General features: G+C 39.0%; 1 protein-coding gene across 18 annotated transcripts in view; it reads right to left on the minus strand.

Moving 5' to 3' along the window:
- USP40 (ubiquitin specific peptidase 40) overlaps window positions 1-24,076 on the minus strand; it is a 92,024-nt gene that overhangs the window by 31,039 nt on the left and 36,909 nt on the right. For 14 of the 18 annotated variants that reach the window (XM_033424867.2, XM_049712795.1, XM_049712793.1 and 11 more), the window contains 10 exons: window positions 23,419-23,500; window positions 21,733-21,904; window positions 19,780-19,864; window positions 18,688-18,758; window positions 17,462-17,781; window positions 14,391-14,514; window positions 12,924-12,981; window positions 5,747-5,800; window positions 4,899-4,987; window positions 3,296-3,382 (listed from right to left, as the gene is read on the minus strand). In XM_033424867.2, coding sequence (XP_033280758.1) covers window positions 3,296-3,382; window positions 4,899-4,987; window positions 5,747-5,800; window positions 12,924-12,981; window positions 14,391-14,514; window positions 17,462-17,781; window positions 18,688-18,758; window positions 19,780-19,864; window positions 21,733-21,904; window positions 23,419-23,500 — 1,142 coding nt within the window. Of the gene's footprint in view, window positions 1-3,295; window positions 3,383-4,898; window positions 4,988-5,746; window positions 5,801-12,682; window positions 12,726-12,923; window positions 12,982-14,390; window positions 14,515-17,461; window positions 17,782-18,687; window positions 18,759-19,779; window positions 19,865-21,732; window positions 21,905-23,418; window positions 23,501-24,076 lie in introns of those variants that run through there. The other 4 variants (XM_049712789.1, XM_049712802.1, XM_049712803.1 and 1 more) reach the window with 4 other exon arrangements.

The raw sequence follows: 24,076 nt of genomic DNA on the forward strand, positions 1-24,076 counted from the left end.
CCTAAGAGACTACTACAAGCAACTCTATGCCAATAAAATGGACAACCTGGAAGAAATGGACAAATTCTTAGAAAGGTATAATCTTCCAAGACTGAACCAGGAAGAAATAGAAAACAGGAACAGACCAATCACAAGTAATGAAATTGAAACTGTGATTAAAAATCTTCCAACAAACAAAAGTCCAGGACCAGATGACTTCACAGGTGAATTCTATCAAATATTTAGAGAAGAGCTAACATCCACCCTTCTCAAACTCTTCCAAAAAACTGCAGAGGAAAGAACACTCCCAAACTCATTCTATGAGGCCACCATCACCCTGATACCAAAACCAGACAAAGATATTACTAAAAAAGAAAATTACAGACCAATATCACTGATGAACAGAGATGCAAAAATCCTCAACAAAATACTAGCAAACAGAATCCAACAACACATTAAAAGGATCATACACCATGATCAAGTGGGATTTATCCCAGGGACGCAAGGATTCTTCAGTATATGCCAATCAATCAACGTGATACACCATATTAACAAACTGCAGGATAAAAACCATATGATCATCTCAACAGATGCAGAAAAACCTTTTGACAAAATTCAACACACATTTATGATAAAAACTCTCCAGAAAGTGGGCATAGAGGGAACCTACCTCAACATAATAAAGGCCATATATGACAAACCCACAGCAAACATCATTCTTAATGGTGAAAAACTGAAAGCATTTCCTCTAAGATCAGGAACAAGACAAGGATGTCCACTCTCACCACTATTATTCAACATAGTTTTGGAAGTCATAGCCACAGCAATCAGAGGAGAAAAAGAAATAAAAGGAATACAAATTGGAAAAGAATTAAAACTGTCACTGTTTCCAAATGACATGATACTACACATAGAGAATCCTAAAGATGCCACCAGAAAACTACTAGAGCGAATCAATGAATCTGGTAAAATTGCAGGATACAAAATTAATGCACAGAAATCTCTTGCATTCCTATACACTAATGATGAAAAATCTGAAAGAGAAATTAAGGGAACCCTCCCATTTGCCACTGCAACAAAAAGAAAAAAATACCTAGGAATAAACCTACCGAGGGAGACAAAAGACCTGTATGCAGAAAACTATAAGACACTGATGGAAGAAATTAAAGATGATACAAACAGATGGAGAGATATACCATGTTCTTGGATTGGAAGAATCAATATTGTGAAAATGACTATACTACCCAAAGCAATCTACAGATTCAATGCAATCCCTATCAAATTACCAGTGGCATTTTTTTCAGAACTAGAACAAAAAACCTTAAAATTTATATGGAGACACAAAAGACCCTGAATAGCCAAAGCAGTCTTGAGGGAAAGCAACGGAGCTGGAGGAATCAGACTCCCCTGACTTCAGACTATACTACAAAGCTACAGTAATCAAGACACCAGCACAAAAACAGAAATACAGGTCAATGGAACAGGATAGAAAGCCCAGAGATAAACCCACGCACCTGTGGTGAACTAACCTATGACAAAGGAAGCAAGGATATACAATGGAGAAAAGACAGTCTCTTCAATAAGTGGTGCTGGGAAAACTGGACAGCTACATGTAAAAGAATGAAATTACAACACTCCCTAACACCATACACAAAAATAAACTCAAAATGGATTAGAGACCTAAATGTAAGACCAGACACTATAAAACTCTTAGAGGAAAACATAGGAAGAATACTCTTTGATATGAATCACAGCAATATCTTTTTTGATCCACTTCCTAGAGTAATGGAAATAAAAACAAAAATAAACAAATGGGACCCAATGAAACTTAAATGCTTTTGCACAGCAAAGGAAACTACAAACAAGACAAAAAGACAACACTCAGAATGGGAGAAAATATTTGCAAATGAATCAACGGACAAATTAATCTCCAAAATATATAAACAGCTCATGCAGCTCGATACTAAAAAACATACAACCCAATCCAAAAATGGGCGGAAGACCCAAATAGACATTTCTCCAAAGAAGACATACAGATGGCCAAGAAGCACATGAAAGGCTGCTCAACATTACTAATTATTAGAGAAATGCAAATCAAAACTACCATGAGGTATCACCTCACACCAGTTAGAATGGGCAACCCACTACTGGGCATATAGCCAGAGAAAACCATAATTCAAAAAGCCACATGCACCCCAACGTTCACTGCAGCACTATTTACCATAGCCAGGTCATGGAAGCAACCTAAATGCCCATCGACAGACGAATGGATAAAGAAGAGGTGGTACATATATACAATGGAATATTACTCAGCCATAAAAAGGAAGGAAATTGGGTCATTTGTAGAGACATGGATGAATCTAGAGACTGTCATACAGAGTGAAGTAAGTCAGAAAGAGAAAAACAAATAGTGCATATTAACGCATACATGTGGAACCTAGAAAAATGGTACAGATGAACCAGTTTGCAGGGCAGAAATAGAGACACAGATGTAGAGAACAAACATATGGACACCAAGGGCGGAAAGCAGCGGGGCAGGGGGTGGTGGTGGTGGGATGAATTGGGAGATTGGGATTGACATGTATATATTAATATGTATAAAATGGGTAACTAATAAGAACCTGCTGTATAAAAAAATAAAATTAAATTTAAATTATAAACAAACAAATAAATAAATATTAAAAAAAGAAGTCCACACACCACAACTAAAGATCACGCATGCCGCAATGGAGATTCCCACGTGGCGCAGCCAAAATAAATAAATAAGTAAATAAACAAGCAAACAAATAAATATTTAAAACAAACCTAAAAACAAATTCAGGAGTACAGGCTTTAACCACACTGATGTTATCTGCCTCTTCATTTTCCAAGACTGAAAGTCCCCGTTCTCAGTGACATTAACCTAATTGTTTGCTTTATCACACACACACATTCACACCTGTGTGTGTGAGATGTGTGTACACATAATGTAGAAACAGCAGAAGGAAATATGCCAAAATGTTAACATTAGTGGGATAAGGGATAATGAGGGGTTTTAATTCTTTTCTTTTAACCCATTTTTATATATCCCAAATTTCTACAATAAACATGCATTATTAGTAGTCAGACAAGAAAAAAGAATCATCTTATTTTTAAAACCACAGCTGGCTCACCACCTTTCAAACAATCCAAACTATTCTTTTATTGAATACATAGAATTCTTTAATGCATATTATGTAAACCCTACCCTTAGGATCTCAAAATCCTAACACAGGTTCCCACTGCTCCCCATACCAAACACCCACAGACCCCGGCCACCCAAAGTAAAATTCCTTACATCTCTCACAGATATTGTTTCTTCTACTATGATCTCCATCTCCGTCCCAGGCTGAACATCGCTCCCCACAGTGAAAAACAGGAACAGCTAAGATCAAGATAGAGTTATAAATGCAATTTAATTTGAATTTCAAAATTCTATAAATATATTATTTATTTCCCAAACCGGAAAGTCAATGGTCATAAAACTTTAATAAAAATCTCAAATTATGGGGGCTTCCCTGGTGGCGCAGTGGTTGACAGTCCGCCTGCCGATGCAGCGGACATGGGTTCGCGCCCCGGTCCGGGAAGATCCCACATGCCGCGGAGCGGCTGGGCCCGTGAGCCATGGCCGCTGAGCCTGCGCGTCCGGAGCCTGTGCTCCGCAACGGGAGAGGCCACAACAGTGAGAGGCCCGTGTACCGCAAAAAAAAAAAAAAAAAAAAAAAAAAATCAAATTATGTAAAAACAAGTCTACGTTGGGTATTTTAAAGTTACAATTTAAACAATAATCTTGACTACCTAGAAATGTAAGATTCTTTATCACCAATGTTTTTACTCCTAAGAAACATCTCTCACAGACATTATTTATTCTAGTATGATCTCCATCTCTCTCTCAGTCATTCCTCAAAGAGATTTGCAATTACTATACACTATAAGCATTAACTGTGTTTTTTCTGAGTCATTAGTTTGTGATCTTATTTTCTGTCCAGAGGTCCCATATACTTTAACTCCCTGGAACCCACAGGAAAAATGTAAATCTGATCTTGTCAATTCAGTTCTTTACAGCCCTATTTTTCTTTTCTAACTCAACCGCACTTGTCATGTTTTTTCTCCTATGCTCTTGTCATGCACTACTATTTGTTAGAGTTTGGGGAAGAACAAATTAAAGGGGAGGTAGCTGGGAAAACTAATGAAGTGGATTAGTTCCATATCAGGGATCTAGGAGCCACGGGGATCCTGATATGAGTTTAGCTTATCATGATACAGAGTCTTAACAGTAAGGACTTCATTATGGCTTTTGGACTGTAATGAAAGTTTATTAAGTAGGTAGGGTTCTAGGCAAAGGTCAACCTGATAGTATTCTGTAAATAAAATGAATACCGATAAAGAAAAATCTGCTGTGAGTCTATTAAATTATTGCAGGGAGTAATTAAGTTCAAAATCAGTATACTGTATTTCATTAAATCTAGAATGCTGCCAGTTGTTACTTAATATTTTATGCACTACTAAGAAAGGAAGCATAGCATCAGCTCCAGTGCAGGATGCCACTGACTGTAAGATGCATCTTAATCTCACAGATGTTAAAATATAGGAGAAAAAGTGTACATTTTAGAATTTATGAATTATGGTGGTTGAAACTGGTGGCCACTCAACTTTAAAGATCTCCCTTAACCACAAAATTTTCACAGAAAAACAACCTTATGAATATACTTTGACATAGTATTTTTGACTTAAACACAGAGAACTACATGGATGTATTCCTAAATAAAAGGTATCATTTAAGGAAAAGAAAAATTTTAAGAAAAACAGTATTACTGCAGTAGTTAAGGAGTGAATCATACAATTAAGAACTTCTGATCACAGTAAGGCTGGTTTGGGTCTGTCAGGTGATCTCCTTTTACCTGAGAAGAAGTTGGTGCTTTTCCAGGACACAGTCCCAATGAACTCCCCATCTTCAATTCTGCTTCCTTCAAAGTATAATTGTCTGGCACTAAAAAGAATTTTGATAACATGGTAAATGGTATTAATTCCTACCTTTGGGCAAACTACTACACTGAAATCAGCCTTTCTTTGTAAATCAAGAATGTTAAGAAAGAAAAAAACTGAGTTATACTCCATGCAAAAGGATTATATACAGTTATGTTTGATCTTAGATTTTCTCACTCTAGGACGTATGCTCTTGTTATCTGTACAGCAATGCTAAGAAATAAGAGGCAGCTATGAATGTTCTAGATTCATACTTAACAAAAGAGAGCTGTTGTCTGCAATGGATTATGTAATATTCTGAATTGATTCATGCATGATGGACTAGCTTCTTCCAAGTTTAAAGCTGCTATGGTGACTACCATCAAAAGAGTAAATTAAGTCTAATGACAAGATGTGTTACAGAGGTAAAAACCAAGGCTCTGCTTACTGTGATAACTGGTATCATGATGAAATCAGCAAAACAAATAAACTTTGATAATACATCTAGAAAGATACAACTAGGGCAAAACCATGACTAAAATGCATGTCAGCTAATCAGAAAGACAGGTGTTTTCCTTTAGAAAACAGAAGTGTTTGATTTTTGGTTAGGACTGTCTGTAATTCACAAGGAAGACACCTGGGTGAAAGTCTGTTCTATAAACCAGTTTCTAAAAGGTAACTTAAGAATATTAGGTATTGGAAGTCACTGTTTAAGGTAAAAGTGTTGAGAAAGATAGGTGGCATGAGTAGGTGCCAGCTTTTGAAGGCTACCAAAAAGATTTACCTGGACAAAGAAGCTTCCCGTCTCTATCAATAGGCCTCAAACAGCTGTCCTCGGCTATAAATAAAAAGATGCTGGTTAGTGCAGCAAACAAACAAAACCAAAGAGAGATGCTATACTGTGTTAATTAGCAGGACGCTAAAAAAACAAAAAAACAAGCAAAAAAACACGTACAGGCAGTCTTCCCTTTGCACAGCAGTGCAGGACCCTAAGAACACCTGTGCAAGTTGAAACTGTGCACAGAAATCTTAAAAAAAAATTATGATTGTACCGTGACCTTTAAAATTTTTTGTCAAAACATTAAAAACTCTGTCAGTTATACATCTACAGTGAAATAAAAAAATAGCAAACTAATATTTACACTGTAATTTAAAACACTACAGGGGGCTTCCCTGGTGGCGCAGAGGTTAAGAATCCGACTGCCAATGCAGGGGACACGGGTTTGAGCCCTGGTCCGGGAAGATCCCACATGCCACGGAGCAACTAAGCCCGGGCGTCACAACTACTGAGCCTGCGCTTTAGGGCCCGCGAGCCACAACTACTGAGCCCACATGCTGCAACTACTGAAGCCCACGCGCCTAGATCCCGTGCTCTGCAACAAGAGATGCCACCGCAGTGAGAAGCCTGCGCACCGCAACGAAGAGCAGCCCCCGCTCGGCACAGCTAGAGAGAGCCCGCACACAGCAACCGAGACCCAACGCAGCCAAAGATAATAGATTAAAACAAGAAAACGCTACAGTAGACACCGAGAATTAAAATGTTTTCTTTGTAAAAACACAAGAATAGTTTAAATAGGGATTGCTTTTGTCTTGTAGAGCTTGCAGTACACGGTGAACATCTTCTCTAGCCCCTAATGATAATCTAAGTTTGGATCAGCTTCCAGTATTTTGTTTTGTACTTTCGATTTCATGAAATATCTCCAAGAGCTCCTTTAATATGAAGTGTTTCTGCCAGCGTCGACTCCTCTGGGATATCTTCATATACCTTTCATCACAACCACTTTCCTCACTCCTGTGAGTTTATGTTAAGTTCCTCTGGCTGCACATCTGGATCCTCTCAAATGACAGCAGTGTCAGCATTCCCACAGCCAGCTATTTCTTCTACAGCTCCATATACTTTTGTTTCTCTCTCTCTCTCTCTTTTTTTAATATATTTATTTATTTATTGGCTGTGTTGGGCCTTTTGTGGCTGCGTGCGACTTTCTCTAGTTGCAGTGAGCTGGGGCTGCTCTTTGTTGTGGTGTGTGGGCTTCTCACTGCGGTGGCTTCTCTTGTTGTGGAGCACGGGCTCTAGGCGCAAGGGCTTCAGTAGTTGTGGCTCTTGGGCTCTAGAGCGTAGGTTCAGTAGTTGTGGCGCATGGGCTTAGTTGCTCTGCGGCACGTGGGATCTTCCCGGACCAAGGCTCGAATCCGTGTCCCCTGCATTGGCAGGCAAATTCTTAACCACTGCACCACAAGGGAAGTCCCATACACTTTTGTTTCTCTCCTGCACTTTCACCATTGTTGGCTACTTCGATTATCCGTTCTTGTAAAATGTTACCTGAGTTTACCACTGGGAGAAAAGGAGGCAATAAACTACACACTTTGCTGTCTACGTGGTGAAATTAATAGCAGCTATGCACTGACCAATCACTGATAGGCTTTAAAGAGTGAAGTAACTGGCCACTGACCACGATGTACATGTTATTTCACAGTGATCTGTAGACTAAAGAGTTAGTAGCAAAGTTTGTACTTTATGCAATTACTCAGTTAATATCCAGTGGCAGCTGAAATTTGAACCATGCTGCTGGGTAACGGTGATGAACGGTGGCCATTGAAATTCATGTGTATTAGAACTGCACAGACTCTGCCTAGATAGGTGATTTTTATGCTTAGTTATTAGTAAATGGATTAGCGCCAGTATGCCCTGTTTTTGAGGATGCAAAGACTCCTGCTTTGTGGGAAGAAGTATATTAGGTTTTAATTCCAAACAATTCTTACCAAGTTGCATATGAGGTGGGGGAATTCAAAGGGGTGGAGGCTTCTGAGAGGGCAAGAATGCCATGGGCCTTAGAAGTTCTATCTTTATCTGAACAGAACAGAATCTCTTTGAGATTCCTGAGTTCTAGCCCTTATACTACAGTAATGTGAAGCCAGCATAGAATTCTAATACAAACTCCTTGACAACTGAAACAGCTTATGTAAAAGAGTTCTCCAATTTAAAAAATGTTAATTTAAAATACTGTTTTTAAAAAAAATTTTCACTTTCATTCAACACACACCATGTATCTTCTATGTGCCAGGCACTGTCCTAGAAGCTGACAATAAGAAAAACAGCCATGGACTCTGCCCGCAAAGAGCCTCATCTAATGGGGGAGGTGGACATTCATAACACAAAACACAGGTAGTTACAGTGTAAGTGCTACGAAGGGAAGGACAGGGCGTTAGAGTACGAGAGACAGATTAACTGAGATTGTGTAGCCAGGAATGACGGAAATAACATTTCAGCTGAGACCAAATGAGTGACTGAAGTTAGCAGATGAAGAGTAAAGGGAACAGAGTTCAAAAAAGATTACAGGACTAAGAAGTCGCAGGGGGTCTTCCCTGGTGGTGCAGTGGTTAAGAATACCTGCTGATGCAGGGGACATGGGTTTGATCCCTGGTCCGGGAAGATCCCACAGGCTGCGGAGGAACTAAGCCCGTGCGCCACAGCTACAGAGCCTGCGCTCTAGAGCCCGGGAGCCACAACTACTGAAGCCTGTGCGCCTAGAGCCCAAGCTCCGTAACAGGAGAAGCCACCACAGTGAAGAGCAGCCCCCGCTCTCCACAACTAGAGAAAGCCCAGGCGCAGAAACAAAGACCCAACGCAGCCAAAAATAAATATGTAAAAACAAAAAAACAAAAAACCTCCCTCTGCTTTAAAAAAAAAAAAAAAGAAGTCTCGGGGGTGGAAGAGCGCCTGTGACCAGAAATTCCACAAAGTCAGCATGGGAAGTACGCTGTGAATAAGCAGGTGAGTGGACTGCAAGGAGGTCAGTTAGGCAGTGGTCAGACGAAGCAGGTTCTTGTAGGCCAGGAGCCCGCAGGCAATACACTACCAAGTACAAAGAGCACAACAGGGCTTTGAGCAGAGGGTGACATGATCTGATTCACCTACGTTTAAGAAGATCACTTGCTATGTAAAGAATAGTTTGGAGGGAAGAAGGAGTGGAAGAAAGGAGATCTGTGACATGGGAAGACAACAAACTATTAATTTTAATAAACCATATATTCTTTTTTTTTTTTTTGCGGTACGCGGGCCTCTCACCGCTGCAGCCTCTCCTGCTGCGGAGCACAGGCTCTGGACGCGCAGGCCCAGCGGCCATGGCTCACAGGCCCAGCCGCTCCGTGGCATGTGGGATCCTCCCGGACCAGGGCACGAACCCACGTCCCCCGCATTGGCAGGCGGACTCTCAACCACTGCGCCACCAGGGAAGCCCGCATAAACCATATATTCTTAAGTAACTTTATTGAAGTATAATTTACTTATAATAAAACACATCCAGTTTAAGCGCACAGTTTAAAAGAGGTCGATGAAAACACTCAGTAACCACCAGCAAATTGAGATATAATTTGCGTCACCCCCCAAATTCCCTCATGCCACTCCGTAGTCAATCCCCCATCCCCTGAGTCTGATCTGCCTCTGTAACTACAGCTTAGGTTTTCTTTTTTGACAATTTCACATCGATAAGTGGAATCCCAAGAGTATTACTCTTGTGACTAGCTTCTTTTGCTTGGCACGATGTCTCTGAGATTCATCCATGTTTTGCATGGGGTGGTAGTTTACTTCTTTCATTGATGAATAGTATGCCATTGTATGGATACACCACAATTTGTTCACCTGATCACTGGTATTTGGATTGTTTCCCATTTTTGGTTATGAACATTTACATACAGTATTTGTAAGGATACATGTTTTAATTTTTCTCGGATAAAAATCCAGGAGAATTGATAAGTGAATGTTTAAATTCACAGGAAATAAGCTAACTCCTTACCAAAGTGACTGTACCATTTTACACTCCCACCAACAATACACGGCAGTCCCAGTTGCTCCACATCTTTGCTATCACTTAGTTTTGTCAGCATCTAAAATTTTAATCATTCTACTAAGCGTGCAGTGATGTGTCATTACGGTTTTAGTTTGTTGGCTAATGATACTGAGCATCTTCTCCTGTGCTTATTGGGTGTTCATAGGTAGATTTTCTTTTGTAAAGTGGCTTCCCAATTTGGGTTGTCTTCTGATTAGGTTATAAGTATTTTTTATATATCCTGGATGCAAGTCTATTGTCAAATACATGTTTTATAAATTTTTTCTCTCAGTCTGTGGCCTGCCTTTTCAAATGCCTTTAAAATTTTGTAGTAGTCCAATTTGCTTTTACTTTCATGGTTTGTACTTTCTAAGTCCTATTTTAAAAAAAAATCTCTTTCTTATGGCAAAAATAACAGAGGTTTTCCCCCAGAAGTTTTATAGTTTTAGGTTTTAACATTGAAGTCTATGATCTTTTTTTTTTTTTTTAATTTATTTTTGGCTGTGTTGGGTCTTCGTTGCTGCGCACGGGCTTTCTCTAGTTGTGGCAAGCGGGGGTTACTGTTCATTGCAGTACGCGGGCTTCTCATTGCAGTGGCTTCTCTTGTTGTGGAGCATGGGATCTAGAGCGCAGGCTTAGTAGCTGTGGTGCACGGGCTTAGTTGCTCTGCGGCATGTGGGATCTTCCCGGACCAGGGGTTGAACTCACATTCACTGCATTGGCAGAAGGATTCTTAACCACTGCGCCACCATGGAAGTTCTATGATCCATTTTGAGTTCATTTTTTACATGATGTAAGGCAAAGTTGGAGGTTCATTTTTGCATCTATTGATATCCAATTGGTCCAGCACTGTATGCTGAAAGAGTATCTTTCCCCATGGAAATACCTTGGCACTTCTGTTGAAAGTCAACTGACTAAATATGTTTGCATCTATTTCTGGCTTTTCAATGTAGTTCTGTTGTAAATACTCTGGAACATTTCCACATACGATCTCTGTTGCACATTCTTCTTCTTAAAAGAGCCCTTAAAAAATGTAAAACCTATTCTTAGCTCACTGGCTGTGCAGAAGCAGGTTGTAGGCCACACGTGCTGAACTCTGCTCCATATGTCTACCCTCATGACTACACACACTGTCTTGATTTCTACAGTTTCAGAGTAAGTCTTGAAATCAGATGGTGTAACGCTTCCAACTTTGTTCTTCATTTCCTCTAAAATTGTTATGGATACTTTAGGTTCTTTGCATTTCCACATAAATTTAAGAATCAGTTTGTCAATTACTACCAAAAAAAAAGAAACCTGCCAGAATTTTGAGTGAGAATGCACTGAATGTACAAATAAATTTTGAGAGAATTAGCCTCTTAATAGTACTGTGTCTTCTGATTCAAGAATATGGTACATCATTTAATTTATTTGGGTCTTCTTTTATTTTTCATGGCAATCTTTTCTAGTTTCTGGTGTACAGGTCTTCCACATATCTTGTTAAATTTACCCCCAAGTATTTCATGATAGTTTATGCTATTATAAATGTTTTCTTAACTTAATTTTCCATTTTTTTTGTTGCTAGTAAACATATATGGATTTTTCTATATTGATTTTGAGTTCTTGTTAAACTCACTTATTAATTCTGGTAGTTTTAATAGGATCCTTGGAGTATACAAACAGATGATAAGCACATCAACAGTGCTCACCATCACTGCATCAGGAAAATGCAATTAAACACAGGAGATACCAATTCACGGTCACTAAAATGGCTACAATCAAAAAGACAATTATAGGACTTCCCTGGTGGCACAGTGGTTAAGAATCCACCTGCCAATGCATGGGACACAGGTTCGAGCCCTGGTCCAGGAAGATCCCACATGCCGTGGAGCAACTAAGCCCGTGCGCCACAACTACTGAGCCTGCGCTCTAGAGCCTCCGAGCGACAACTACTGAGCCCATGTGCCACAACTACTGAAGTCCGCACGCCTAGAGCCCGTGCTCCACGATAAGAGAAGCCACCGTAGTGAGAAGCCCGCACTCGCTGCAACTAGAGAAAGCCTGTGTGGAGCAACGAAGACCCAACACAGCCAAAAATAAACAAAATAAATAAATAAAAATTTTAAAAAAAGACAATTAAAAATATTGGCAAGGATGTGAAGAAACTGCAACCCTGATACATTGTCAGTGGGTACGTAAATGATTCAGCCACTTTGGAAAATAGTACGGCAGTTTCTTATAAAGTTAAACATAACTTTGCCATATGACCCAGCAATTCCGAGAACTGAAAACACAGGTCTATACGAAGACATAATGTTTATAGCAGAATCAGTCATAAAAGCCCCAAAGTGGAAACAATCCAAATGTCCATCAACTGGTAATGAACAAACAAAATGTGATATATCCATACAATCCAGTCAGCAATAAAAAGGAACAAACTATTGGAACAAGCTGAATCATGGATGGATCTCAAAAGTGATATGCTGAGTGAAAAGAAGCCAGACACAACAGACTACATATAACATGCTTTCATTTACATGAAATGTCCAGAAAAGCAAGTCAAAAGAAACAAAGTAGATGAATGGCTGTCAGGGGCTTGCTATGCAAATGGGAACGAGATCTTTTTGGAGTGATGAAACTGTTCTAAAATTGGATTGCTGTGATGGTTGTACGACTTTATACATTTACTAATAATCACTGAATTACACTTAAAATGGATGTTTTATGATATGTAAATTATACCTCAATAAAGCTGTAAAAGAAAACTTAATGCCGAGTGAAGAGTGAGTTTGTAGAATGTTATATTCATTAAGATAGAATTTACATAAATGTAAAAATACAATATACACACACACATATACAGAGAGAGGTATAATATATATAGTGCAATGTGAATGCACGAACTAGATACACACCCAAATCAGATATACTGGTTGCATCTGGGGAGGGATGATAGGTCTGAGGAGGAGAACATAGAGGACTTTATTTGTAATGTTTGAGGCAAAAACAAACACATGGCAAGATGTTAACATTTGTCCATTTTGGGTGGTAGATATGTGAGTTTTCCCTAAATTATTTTTTGTACTCTCCCATATTTTTTTCAATTAAAAATAAAAACAAAACTAAATTAAACCAAAAGCAAACATAAATGATTACCTAGTTCCTTCATTAATTTTAATTCCTTTATGGCTTTAATTCGAATATCAAACACCACCTAAAATAGAGAAATAAACTAATGACTGTGTATAAGTTAAAAGCAATGGGAGGAGAGGAAAATGAAGATTGTCAGTGTGTGCATATACAGGTTGAGTTATTAATTACCTTACATTTAGCAGTTTTTGCCTACTTGAAAAAAATTATTTTTCCATCTCTGAAATTATTTTCTCTCTTCTACAAAGTCAAAGGCAAAAACTTAGATATTGGTTAAGTTTGCACCAAATTGATAATAATTGGAATGGAAAGGCCGCCTACAGAAAACTTTAGAAAACCAAAGACTTAATAGTAGCGAAAGGCAAAAGTGGACAAACAGTTAACTTTTCTGATGATAGCAAACAAAAGAAACTATACGTTTCTTTATGTTAAGAATGATGAATTCAGGGCCAGTGCAGGGGACACGGGTTCAATCCCTGGTCTGGGAAGATCCCACATCTTCATTAATAATATAATATAAAACTGTACTAATAATTAATAAGCATTAATAATATAAAAATGTACTAATCCAAGGGTACTATTTAAAATTTCTACTTAAATTATTTTAGATTGTGTTTTCTTTTCTTTTTTAAAATTTAGGCTAATTGCCTCTAGGGCATAAAATCATGGAAATTTAGGGGTAAAGCTGACGACAGAGATCATTGACTCTACCTCCTCACCAGTAACCCCCGCTACGCCCCCCACTGTGCCAAAAAGGAACAGAGCCTGCAGTAATCAAGGACTGCACCAGCCTCCCATTCGGGGTCAGGGCGGTAGGTCTCCTGAGCTTTGGGGCATTGACCTTATACTGTTCCCACTAATGTGCAAACAAACCTTAAGAAACTGTAATTTTATGTAAAAGAAAACACTCTAAATTTTTAAAATAAAGTTACAGAAAAACTTAATAAATGGAGACTACATAAATATAAATAGATGTTTCCTGAAATAATGTTTAAGGAAACCAGTATAATAGTCTTAAATGGAAAACTGAAAAAACTCCCTTTGAAGAGCAACTGGCTTTATACAGAGCACAGAGTATACTGTAGAGCAATTTAAGATAAACTTTAAAAAACCCAAACACCAAAGAACACAAAACCAAAACATATATACCTTGTTTTAAAAATACAGAAAAGGCTCTTGAAAATAGCATTTCACAGTTATCAAAGTCAGAAGATTCCATGAACTAATTAAAAAGGTAACTCCCACATTCTAATTCTAGGCTTTGGAGGGAAAAAAAGGCATATATTTTCTTGAAATATGCCAAGGGCTAACAAAGGTAAATAAGCAATAATCAAATGTTACAAATAAAAAGGTGATTTCTTAAGATTTATAAGTTTACTGAGACACCTGTTCTGAAAGATTAAGGTACTGCTTTCTAAGTAAAACTGTATTAATGAAAAGCTGTCAAGCACACTTCAATCAATATCTACTCACTGTGTTAAGAGTTGCTGATATTTTAACTTGTTCTTCTTCAGAGTCTAATTGGCATAAATTTTTAACTTGGAGCCAGTCAACCTCATTCACACTGGTGATCCACTTCCCTCGTTTGGTCAACAAACTGTAGGGTAAAAAGACATTTAGAAAATGTGTCTTTATACAGCCCTTTTATGGATCAGAGAGGATTGGAAAATTCATGCTTTTCTTTAGGCACCACTTCCAAAATTCTGCATGTGTCACTTAATGTGACTAATTAAAGGTGACCAAGTTCTACTGAGTTGGGTTTTTGAAAGTTCACTATCTTTTTAGGGTAGTGTTAAGATAGTATTCCACGGAGTCTATATTCATGATTCCAAATATTCTTTGATTTATACAAATAATTTGTTGCCACATTTTTCAAAGAGAACTGTTGTAATTGAACAATCAGTTGTTAACGTCTACCTGCACGCTGCAATCACCAGTGGAGCTTTAAAAGAGTACCTACGCCAAAAGCCCACCCACAGACTTTAGTAGTTTAAAAGCAGGACAGCATGCACAGCCGTGCAGACTGACGTTGAATAAAAGTACCACATCTGGACTTCCCTGGTGGCGCAGTGGTTGAGAGTCCGCCTGCTGATGCAGGGGACACGGGTTCGTGCCCTAGTCCGGGAAGATCCCACATGCCGCGGAGCAGCTGGGCCCGTGAGCCATGGCCGCTGAGCCTGCGTGTCCGGAGCCTGTGCTCCGCAACGGGAGAGGCCACAGCAGTGAGAGGCCCGCGCACCGCAAAAAAGAAAAAAAGTACCACATCTAACGCATATCATTCACATCATATACACTGTATGTTTATGTTTTTATTATAGAGGTTTTAAAAAATTTTATGATAGCAGATGGCAGTGGAGTGTCTTGTTCTAACAAGATTTTCCTGCAGATAATAGTAAAGGTTCTTGAGGAAGGAGTGACTTCTTACTAATTCACACAGAGGCACTGAGTGGGCTAGCAGAAGTCCTCTTTGGGAGTGTGCAGCAGAGCCCCAAAACACAATTCTACTCTTCATTTCAGTTATTCCACCCTGGGACTCCACCTTGAGTTAGCAATCTTAAATAGAGCAAAGTTTTAAGCACAAAGATGTTCCCTGAAGACCACCTTAAAATAACGAAAAACTGGATGATAACAAGGATGCCAGCTAAACTATCTAGCTCTTAACTTCTTCAATCCTTACAACTGTATGAAGCTGGTACTAATTATTATGCTCATTTTACAGAAGAAGAAATTAAGCAGAGAGAGATGATGTAACTTGCCCACGGTCACACCACTAGTAAGTGATAAAGCTGGAAACAAAGCCAGGCAGCCAGCCCCCAAGGCCTTGTCTCTACCCACTCCTCACACAGGAGCAGTCAGGTAACCTATAACATCAACATAGGTTATTATGCAGCCATGAAATGAGGTTTATGAAGAGCCTTCAAACATGAGGGGAGGGCTTCCCTGGTGGCGCAGCGGTTGAGAGCCCGCCTGCCGATGCAGGGGACACGGGTTTGTGCCCCGGTCCGGGAAGATCCCACATGCCGCGGAGTGGCTGGGCCCGTGAGCCATGGCCACTGAGCCTGCGCGTCCAGAGCCTGTGCACTGCAACGGAAGAGGCCACAATAGTGAGAGGCCCGCGTACCGCAAACAAAACAAAACAAAACAAAACAAAACAAAAACATGAGGGGAAAGCAGGATATAACTATTTATCTACAATATCATCAGTATTATGTTTAAAAAGGAAAAAACCGGACTTCCCTGGTGGCGCAGTGGTTGAGAATCCGCCTGCCAATGAAGGGGACATGGGTTCAAGCCCTGGTCCGGGGAGATCCCACATGCCGCGGAGGAACTAATAAGCCCGTGCACCACAACTACTGAAGCCCGCACGCCTAGAGCCTGTGCTCTGCAACAAGAGAAGCCACTGCAGTGAGAAGCCCGCGCACCGCAATGAAGAGTAGCCCCCGCTCACTGTAACTAGAGAAAGCCTGCATGCAGCAACGAAGACGCAATGCAGCCAAAATATATATATATATAAAATAATAAATTAATAGGAAAAAACCCTTCAAAACAAAAACCCAATTATTCGAGCTCAGAAAGCTAACAGTGACAGACACTGCATGAGTGGTATGGTGATGCTGTTTTGGGTCTCCTGTCTTCACCTCTGTATTTCCCAAGTCCTAATGAAAGTATATTACTTTCTAAAAAGAAATTTATAATAAACTTTTAAATTAAATAAACAAGATAGGGAAATAAATGTCTGGAAAACACTTGTCAAAAAGAGAGTGATACATGTAATCCAAAATAAACACACTTCACAAGTGCTCTGCTTCTCTATGTCACAGCCACTAATAAACAATAATACAGAGCCTCTGTAATCTACGTATATTCACAGCACTGATAAAGCAGGGAACTGATTCATTGGTCATAATCTGAAGTCTTCAATGTGTGGAAATTGCGGGGGTTACAGTGTATGATAATGCTGACCACAGAAGTGTACTGGCACAGACATGGGTAACAAAAATGAAGAGAGGAAGCACCCCTGAGCTTCAAATGTGACTTACAAGAACCAAGGCTGCAATTCCCCAAGTAATTGCCTCACCTGGGCAGCTGGGAGGATCTCAAGCATCATAAAAAGGATTGTAACAAAAAACTGAACTGCCTTCTGAGATCCTTGTGACAAGACAAATTTAGCTGTGATAATACCTTCCTCATGAAAAATTTTAGGAACTTTCTCTGTGAGAATGTGCCCTCCGTCTTATAATGAGTGCTAATCAGAATTATTTGATAAGATTCTGTTTTACTGCCAACTAATCTACACTATATCTAGCCTATACCTATATTATTCAGTTACCACATTTACCAAAAAAAAAAAAAAATCACACTACAGTATCATTTTTCTCCAGGTTGCCTAACCACAAACATTCCTATTTACAATATATAGAACACAATGTCTAGAAATAAAACAAAACATTTAACTCTCATCATTATTAACATAAAGCTTTAGAGTTCTAAGATACAGCACTGTAACTACAGTAAGTTTAAAAAGAATTCTCTTAGCATGTTACCTGTTACCATCATTAGAATCCTGAATTAAAATTGAGCTTCCATTTCTGAGACCTTGTTCTCTGAATGTCTTCTTCAAGTCTTCCTTGGGAATGGTGGTCCAGCTCTCTTCACCTACAGACTCAGCACTGTTGACTAAGATGACTCCGTCTGGGATTGCACAGGCTGTGAATACACTACCTATTTCTGCATTAGATGGAAAGACATATGGAGAGTCTATCAACTGCTGACACTGCTCTTCTTCACTGCTTGTCGCCGGATAAAGAACATTTAAAAGCAGAGGTTCACAGTCACTACCAGCTGGAATCTGGATTCCGCCAACCTACAACAGTATCAAGTCAGCCATCAGTATAGCTCGTATTTGCCAAAATCAGGTCAACACAGTAATGCAGTAACGTAGACTCTTATAGAACAATTCCCATTTTTTTTTCTTTTCAAGTGAAATAAAGTTTTCACAAATGTCTTTTAAGTATCAGAAGAACAGCTTTAGATTTTTGAAGCTTTTTCTTAGCCATCTTTTACTTTTTAGGAGAGAAATCTGAAGTGGAGGCAGACACGTGAGTCCTCAGCAGTGGTAAATGTATGAGGTGGACTGAGGACGTCCACTGAGTGGGTGAGATGCTCCTCACTGCTCTCTTGACTGTGCTCCCCTAAGTCGCCTCCAGCCCTAACAGTGTGACGAACCGCTCCTTCTGAATCCTCATCAAGAGTATGTACAGGGCTTCCCTGGTGGCGCAGTGGTTGAGAGTCCGCCTGCCGATGCAGCAGACACAGGTTCATGCCCCGGTCCGGGAAGATCCCACGTGCCGCGGAGCGGCTGGGCCCGTGAGCCATGGCCGCTGAGCCTGTGCGTCCGGAGCCTGTGCTCCGCAACGGGAGAGGCCACAACAGTGAGAGGCCCGTGCACCGCAAAAAAAAAAAAAAGAGTCTGTACAGACCCTCCTGCTCACCTATCTCAGCGCAGTGACCCACACTACGTGCCTGAAGGATACAGACTGATCACTTATTTACCTTTGTGTGTAGCTTCTGACACACAGCCTGGCACCATGGAGGTGTTCTACAACTATCTCTTGAACATATAACCAACACTGATTGTACTTAAAATTTACTGGATATTTCAGCAGTTTTCTAATATGTAAGTGCCGTCATATACGCTGAATAAAATTTTATCACAACAACTTAAAAAATATCCAAAACTCTCATGCACATTTCTTCAACACTTATTTACCTCCACCCCATTCCATACAAAGATGTCTTCCCCATCAGCAATTTCAATTTCACACAGTGTCAGGTGATCTCCTAGGAAGATGAGATTATCAGTGAAACCATTCTCATGATCATCAAAAAAAAATTTAACTAAAGCAACAGCCTAAACACAAACATTTGTTTGAAAAGAAGCATTCTCACTGAGGAAAACTAAGAGAAAGGGAGTAATTATGTTTGTTATATTGATATTATTTTTATCTTTATTCCTTCCATCACACTCTTTAGCCTTTTTTTTTTTTCTCTGTTTTCATTTTATGTAAGCATTTCCCCCATAAGATTTGTGGGCATGAGAGCAGGAAAAAAAAAAGTTAATATAAAAGGTCAACTGTACTTGACACTGTGAACATGGGGAAGGCTTACACATCAAACGGTCCTCACTCACCCACTAATGAGCTGTATGACCTTGTGGACTTCAAGCCTCTACGCTTCAGTTTCCTCGTTTATGAAATGGGGATAAAAGAATTTTGTGAAAATCAAATTAGATAATTTACACAAAACACTTATCTCAGTATTTGGCACCATGAAGTCCAAGACAACTGTTACTGCTGCTACTGCTATTATTGTTTTGTTGTTATTTAAAGGAAGTACTTTTAAGCTCCTGAAGTACTTTTGTTTTGCTACAAAGTCTGAAGCTGAGATTGGATTAAAAAAACAAGCCATATTTAACAAGATTTAAATGGTTTCAAACCATTTTGCTCAGAAGTTTGGGGTAATATAAAAAAATTTCCAAAGCCTTTAAGGAAAAATTTGTTTAGGTAGAGAAGTAGCCTTAATTTCAGAAAATACAAAACATTTCCATGTTAGCAAAATTTCACACATTACATATATTGGATACATTATAATCTAAATAAATAGTTTTATTAAATATGAAAAACTAAATATATTATTTGTTAAAACCAATGTGATGAGAACCTGCATAGCTAAGAAAAGTAGTATGTAGGGGAAAGACTGGCCAAGAGCAGAAAGTCTCAGATGAGCCCCACAAAACGTACAGATGAGCCCCACAAAATGTACATATACACAATAAGTTGCTGTGTTTTAATATTTCTCTTACCATCAAGTCTCTGGTAAACATGAAGTCCTGCTGGTACAAACTTTGCAACACTAAGAACCATATCTCCTTCCCAAAATTCTAACAGCTGCAGAATATGAATGAAAGAAAAGAGAACAATGAAAAATCACATATAGATCACTTTTCCAGGTTAAGTAAGAAGAGCACTGTGCCAATTTACTTATGTAGCTGACACAGGGAACAAGAAAATGAATACGACAATCCCCATCCAGCACCAAAAATGAGGAAAGCAGACATCTTTCAACGTTAAATCAGTCAAAGCCAAAGATGGTTAATCTCACATCCATTAGTGACTGAAGAACCCTGACATACACAAAGAGCACAATGACCATCTAAACAACAACCATTTCTACTTAATTTATGGGAGGATCACTTTTAACAGAATGCAAAATGATCAGTGTGCCAGCCCAGGAATCCTGGTCCAAAAGAGCAAAAATGACATGTTTAATCAGTACTGTTCAGGGAAGAGCAGCACACATGAATACTCTTGTTTCTTGAAAGGAATGTCTCCCACTGTAAATTTAAAAAGTAGCATTACCAGTTTATTTAATAGATTACCAGGGATTTGTTTTTTAAGTTTCTAGCTCCAAGACTCTGGGGACTGTGGTAACCTCACCAAAACAATGTCACCAATAAAGGTCAGTCCTATTTAGTCCCTCTCCACAATATCACAAGATAGTTCTCTTAAAAAGAAATTTCATACTTACCCATGATTACTTAACTGTCAATCTCTCTGCCTCTTGCCAGTGGCTTAATTCTAAGATTTGCCACTGGCAGAGATGTGCACTTAAACCATCAAAAAGCAGACTGGCATGAAACCTAAACCTTGTAAAGGTGACCAAGGTCTTTTCCACTTGAAATGCTACCCTAGGCAGGGCCAAATCTCCAAGTCCACCTATATCATCACTGCCAGGATTGGCTCAGAAATAAACTTTTAGTGGAAAAGTTCAGAAGTACTAGATAATTTTAGAAATCTTGATCCTGATCCAACATTTAAATATTCAAATCAACTAAAGTTAAAGAAGAAATTGGCCTGCTTTTCTCTGTACAAAAGGAAAATCAAAAGAAAGCTAATAATTTTGGTAAATGATACAGTTTTTCAGAAAATTCACTTAATTCTGGGGGGGGGGAAGCTTACATTTTCTATTTCCCTTTTCCTCTATCAGGAAGTACTGTGGAGTGAAGTATAATTAAGAGGAAAGAAAGAGTAGGGAGACCAGTGCTGGAGTCCTAGTTCTACTGCTAACTAGATGTCTGACCCTGGGCAAGCCATTAGATCTCTTTAAATCACCATTTCCTCATCTTTAAAATGGGGTTATCTTGCCCTCATGAGGTTAAAGAATCAAATGATAGAATTTATATGAAAACATTTTAAGTAAAATAAAGAGCACTGTTGTCGTCGTCGTTAAAACACGACGGGATAAATAATTTAGAGACAATGATTACAACGATGTTTGCTTTTACTATAGACCAGTAGACATTTTCCTTCACTTAGGAATCTTATTAATAAATGTTATTCTACACTGAAAGGTAGAAAAGTTAGTTGCTTTTATTTGTTTAGTAGCTCTTGGTTTTGGGCAACATAATTATCTATCTTTTTACTCCTTTTAAAAGACAATTCTCTTTCATTTATTTTTCCCAAAAGAGACAACCTTATACTCTTTCTCTCCCCCAGATTAAATATACCAGCTTGATTCTCCCCTGAAAACCTGCTGGCAGGCCTCTGTGAGTCTTGATTGTGCAGAAAAGCCTCCCTAAGAGACTTACAAGTGAGGGGAGAACATGTGGACCATCCCTCTGTGGAAGTGGTAGATGTAGGATTTTCCTAAGCAGCTGTGAAAAATAAATAGTTGTATCCTAAACAGGAGTTTGAAAAGGAGAATCCAGCTTAAGACAGACCTGAATGTCTATTAAGAGTAAGTGAGGCTAAATTACCTGAAATATTGATTGTCGAAGATCTCCTAAAGTTTTTCTTTTATCAAAGGTCAAATCCCACATGCTTTCTGTTTGAGAGACTACTGGGTGCAGAGCCCCATTGAAGAAATGATAATAAGGGCCGAGGTGGAGATGCAATTCAAAATTATTGTTTGTAGAATCACATTCTGCCCTTTAAAGAGGCATAAAAAATACATAAATGTCATGTTTTTACAGCAAATACTGTTTCATCTCAAACCAAAAATATTTGATTTATAATATAAAGAAGTTCTCCACTCCACCTAAGTAATTATAATTAACATCCTTTTCTTCCATGCTCCAAAATAACTCAGTTTAGTTTCTCAATAGCTCTGCCACGGTGAATTCCAAGGAAGATGGTTTTAATGCACACTGTGCAGTGTTACTCTGAACAAATACTGACACTTGAACTCGTCCAATACTGAGATTATAATTATGAACAAAATGCTGGAAACATCTTCCTATAACTGTGGTAAGTGCTAGATTTACAACTTCTATTTTCTCCTTGCTTCAACTAGACCCCACAGACTCTCCTACAAACTATCTGAAGTCAGCCTCACGATCCCTGGAGTCTGCTCTCTCCAAGTCAAATGGCCTCAGCAGCAGCCGGGCGCTTGCTACACTTTTCTGAACCCATTCAGCTGCTGTGAAGCACGGCACCAAAAACACTTCAGGCAGCCCCACCAACGGAGAGTTGGATGAAGCTATAGCCACCATTCAGGCACCTCAGGCACAATTCTGTGAATGTGGTCAAAGACAGCATGAGCTTTTCCATGACCACATTAAAAAGCTTAGTGCTCGCTGACTAAAACCCCATAGGCTGTTTTTGTTTTTAATACCAACTGCTAATCCACACCACTCAGGCAAGTTGGTTATCTTTCGCACTTAAGATATTCTACTCTGTTAAATTTTTATATTTTTAGTGTCTTGATTTTTGTTGAGCTCTCCTCTGATCTTAATTTGCCATTCAATCTACCTATTTTTTTTCCTCAGCTTCAAATCAATGATAAAAATGTTGAACACATCCCTGCTATGTAATCAGCCCCTCAGGTCCACAAGGAGACCATGGGAACATCCATTTCCCTAATCCAGTACCCCACCGACCCAGAGAGCAAAGAACCAGTTCTTCATGGTCCAAGGTTAGACCTCAAAAGAGAATGTTCAGATCATCAAGTTCTCACAAACCATCCCTTTAATAATCCATTGTAGGCTTTTGCCCAAGATTGACATTAAGCCAAACAGTCTGTAGACTCCACATTTCCTCCCATTTGCCCACCTCTGGTCTGATGTCACTACGGGCTAGTTCTTCACAAACCACTTACACATGAGGGCAAATTTTCACAATGGGCTCTGTGCCGAGGGAATAACCTGACAGGCCAGGACACAATTCATTCAGCACAACTACGTGCTCACAGATTTCTCTAGTTTTCTTAGGCTTCAATCTCTACTTAGCGATGGCCATTTGTCATTATTTCATTCACTCTCACTGGGTAATTTCAAAGTAAAAGATACTCTCAGTATAAAAATTCAGCAGCTAATAAAAGGATACCGGCATTAAACAGTTGACTTTTTTTCCTCTTTAATTTTCATTACTGAATACTTAAGACCTAAGTTAGATCCTCGTTCCCCAGAAAAACTATTCAAACTCTAAAAGTAATTTAAAATTACCTTTTTATTTGTAGTTCAATGTTGGCGGCATCCATTTCATTCAGCAAATGACATGGAACCCTGTACCTTGGGTTAGCTCGAGCTGTGAACAAAATTTTCCATTAACTTGTGCTGACTACATAAAAACTGGTTGCTGAAGAGGTAGCACAGAAAACTAGAAAGGACCTCGCTGGGAGCTAGGAAAGCTTCTACTGCCTGTGTGAACATGAATTTTCTCTGGATCTCAGTTTTCCCATCTTCAAATTGAAAACATTAAAACATATGAAAGGTAAACAGTTCTTTAAGCCAAGCTAGAGAATTCCATTTCTTCAACTCTTTCTAAATATACTTTTTAAAAAGAACACCTGCTGTTTTCTTCTTGATAACAAATGTAATAATTGGTCACTGTGAAAGTTCTGGAAATGATTTTTTTTGTAAAATAAATAAATATTACCTATAATCCCACTCCTAGGGAATACTGCTAAAATGCGATCTATATACTTCTGGTCTTTTTTCTGTTCTATACAATGTGTCTGCACACACACACACACACACACACACACACACACACACACACACCACACACACACACACACACACCACACACACACACCACGCTTATTTAAAGCAACTGGGAGTATAGTCAACAAACATGTAAGTTGCTTTTTCATTTCATATG

This window comes from Orcinus orca, chromosome 7, assembly GCF_937001465.1.
Source record: "Orcinus orca chromosome 7, mOrcOrc1.1, whole genome shotgun sequence".
Lineage (NCBI taxonomy): Eukaryota > Metazoa > Chordata > Mammalia > Artiodactyla > Delphinidae > Orcinus > Orcinus orca.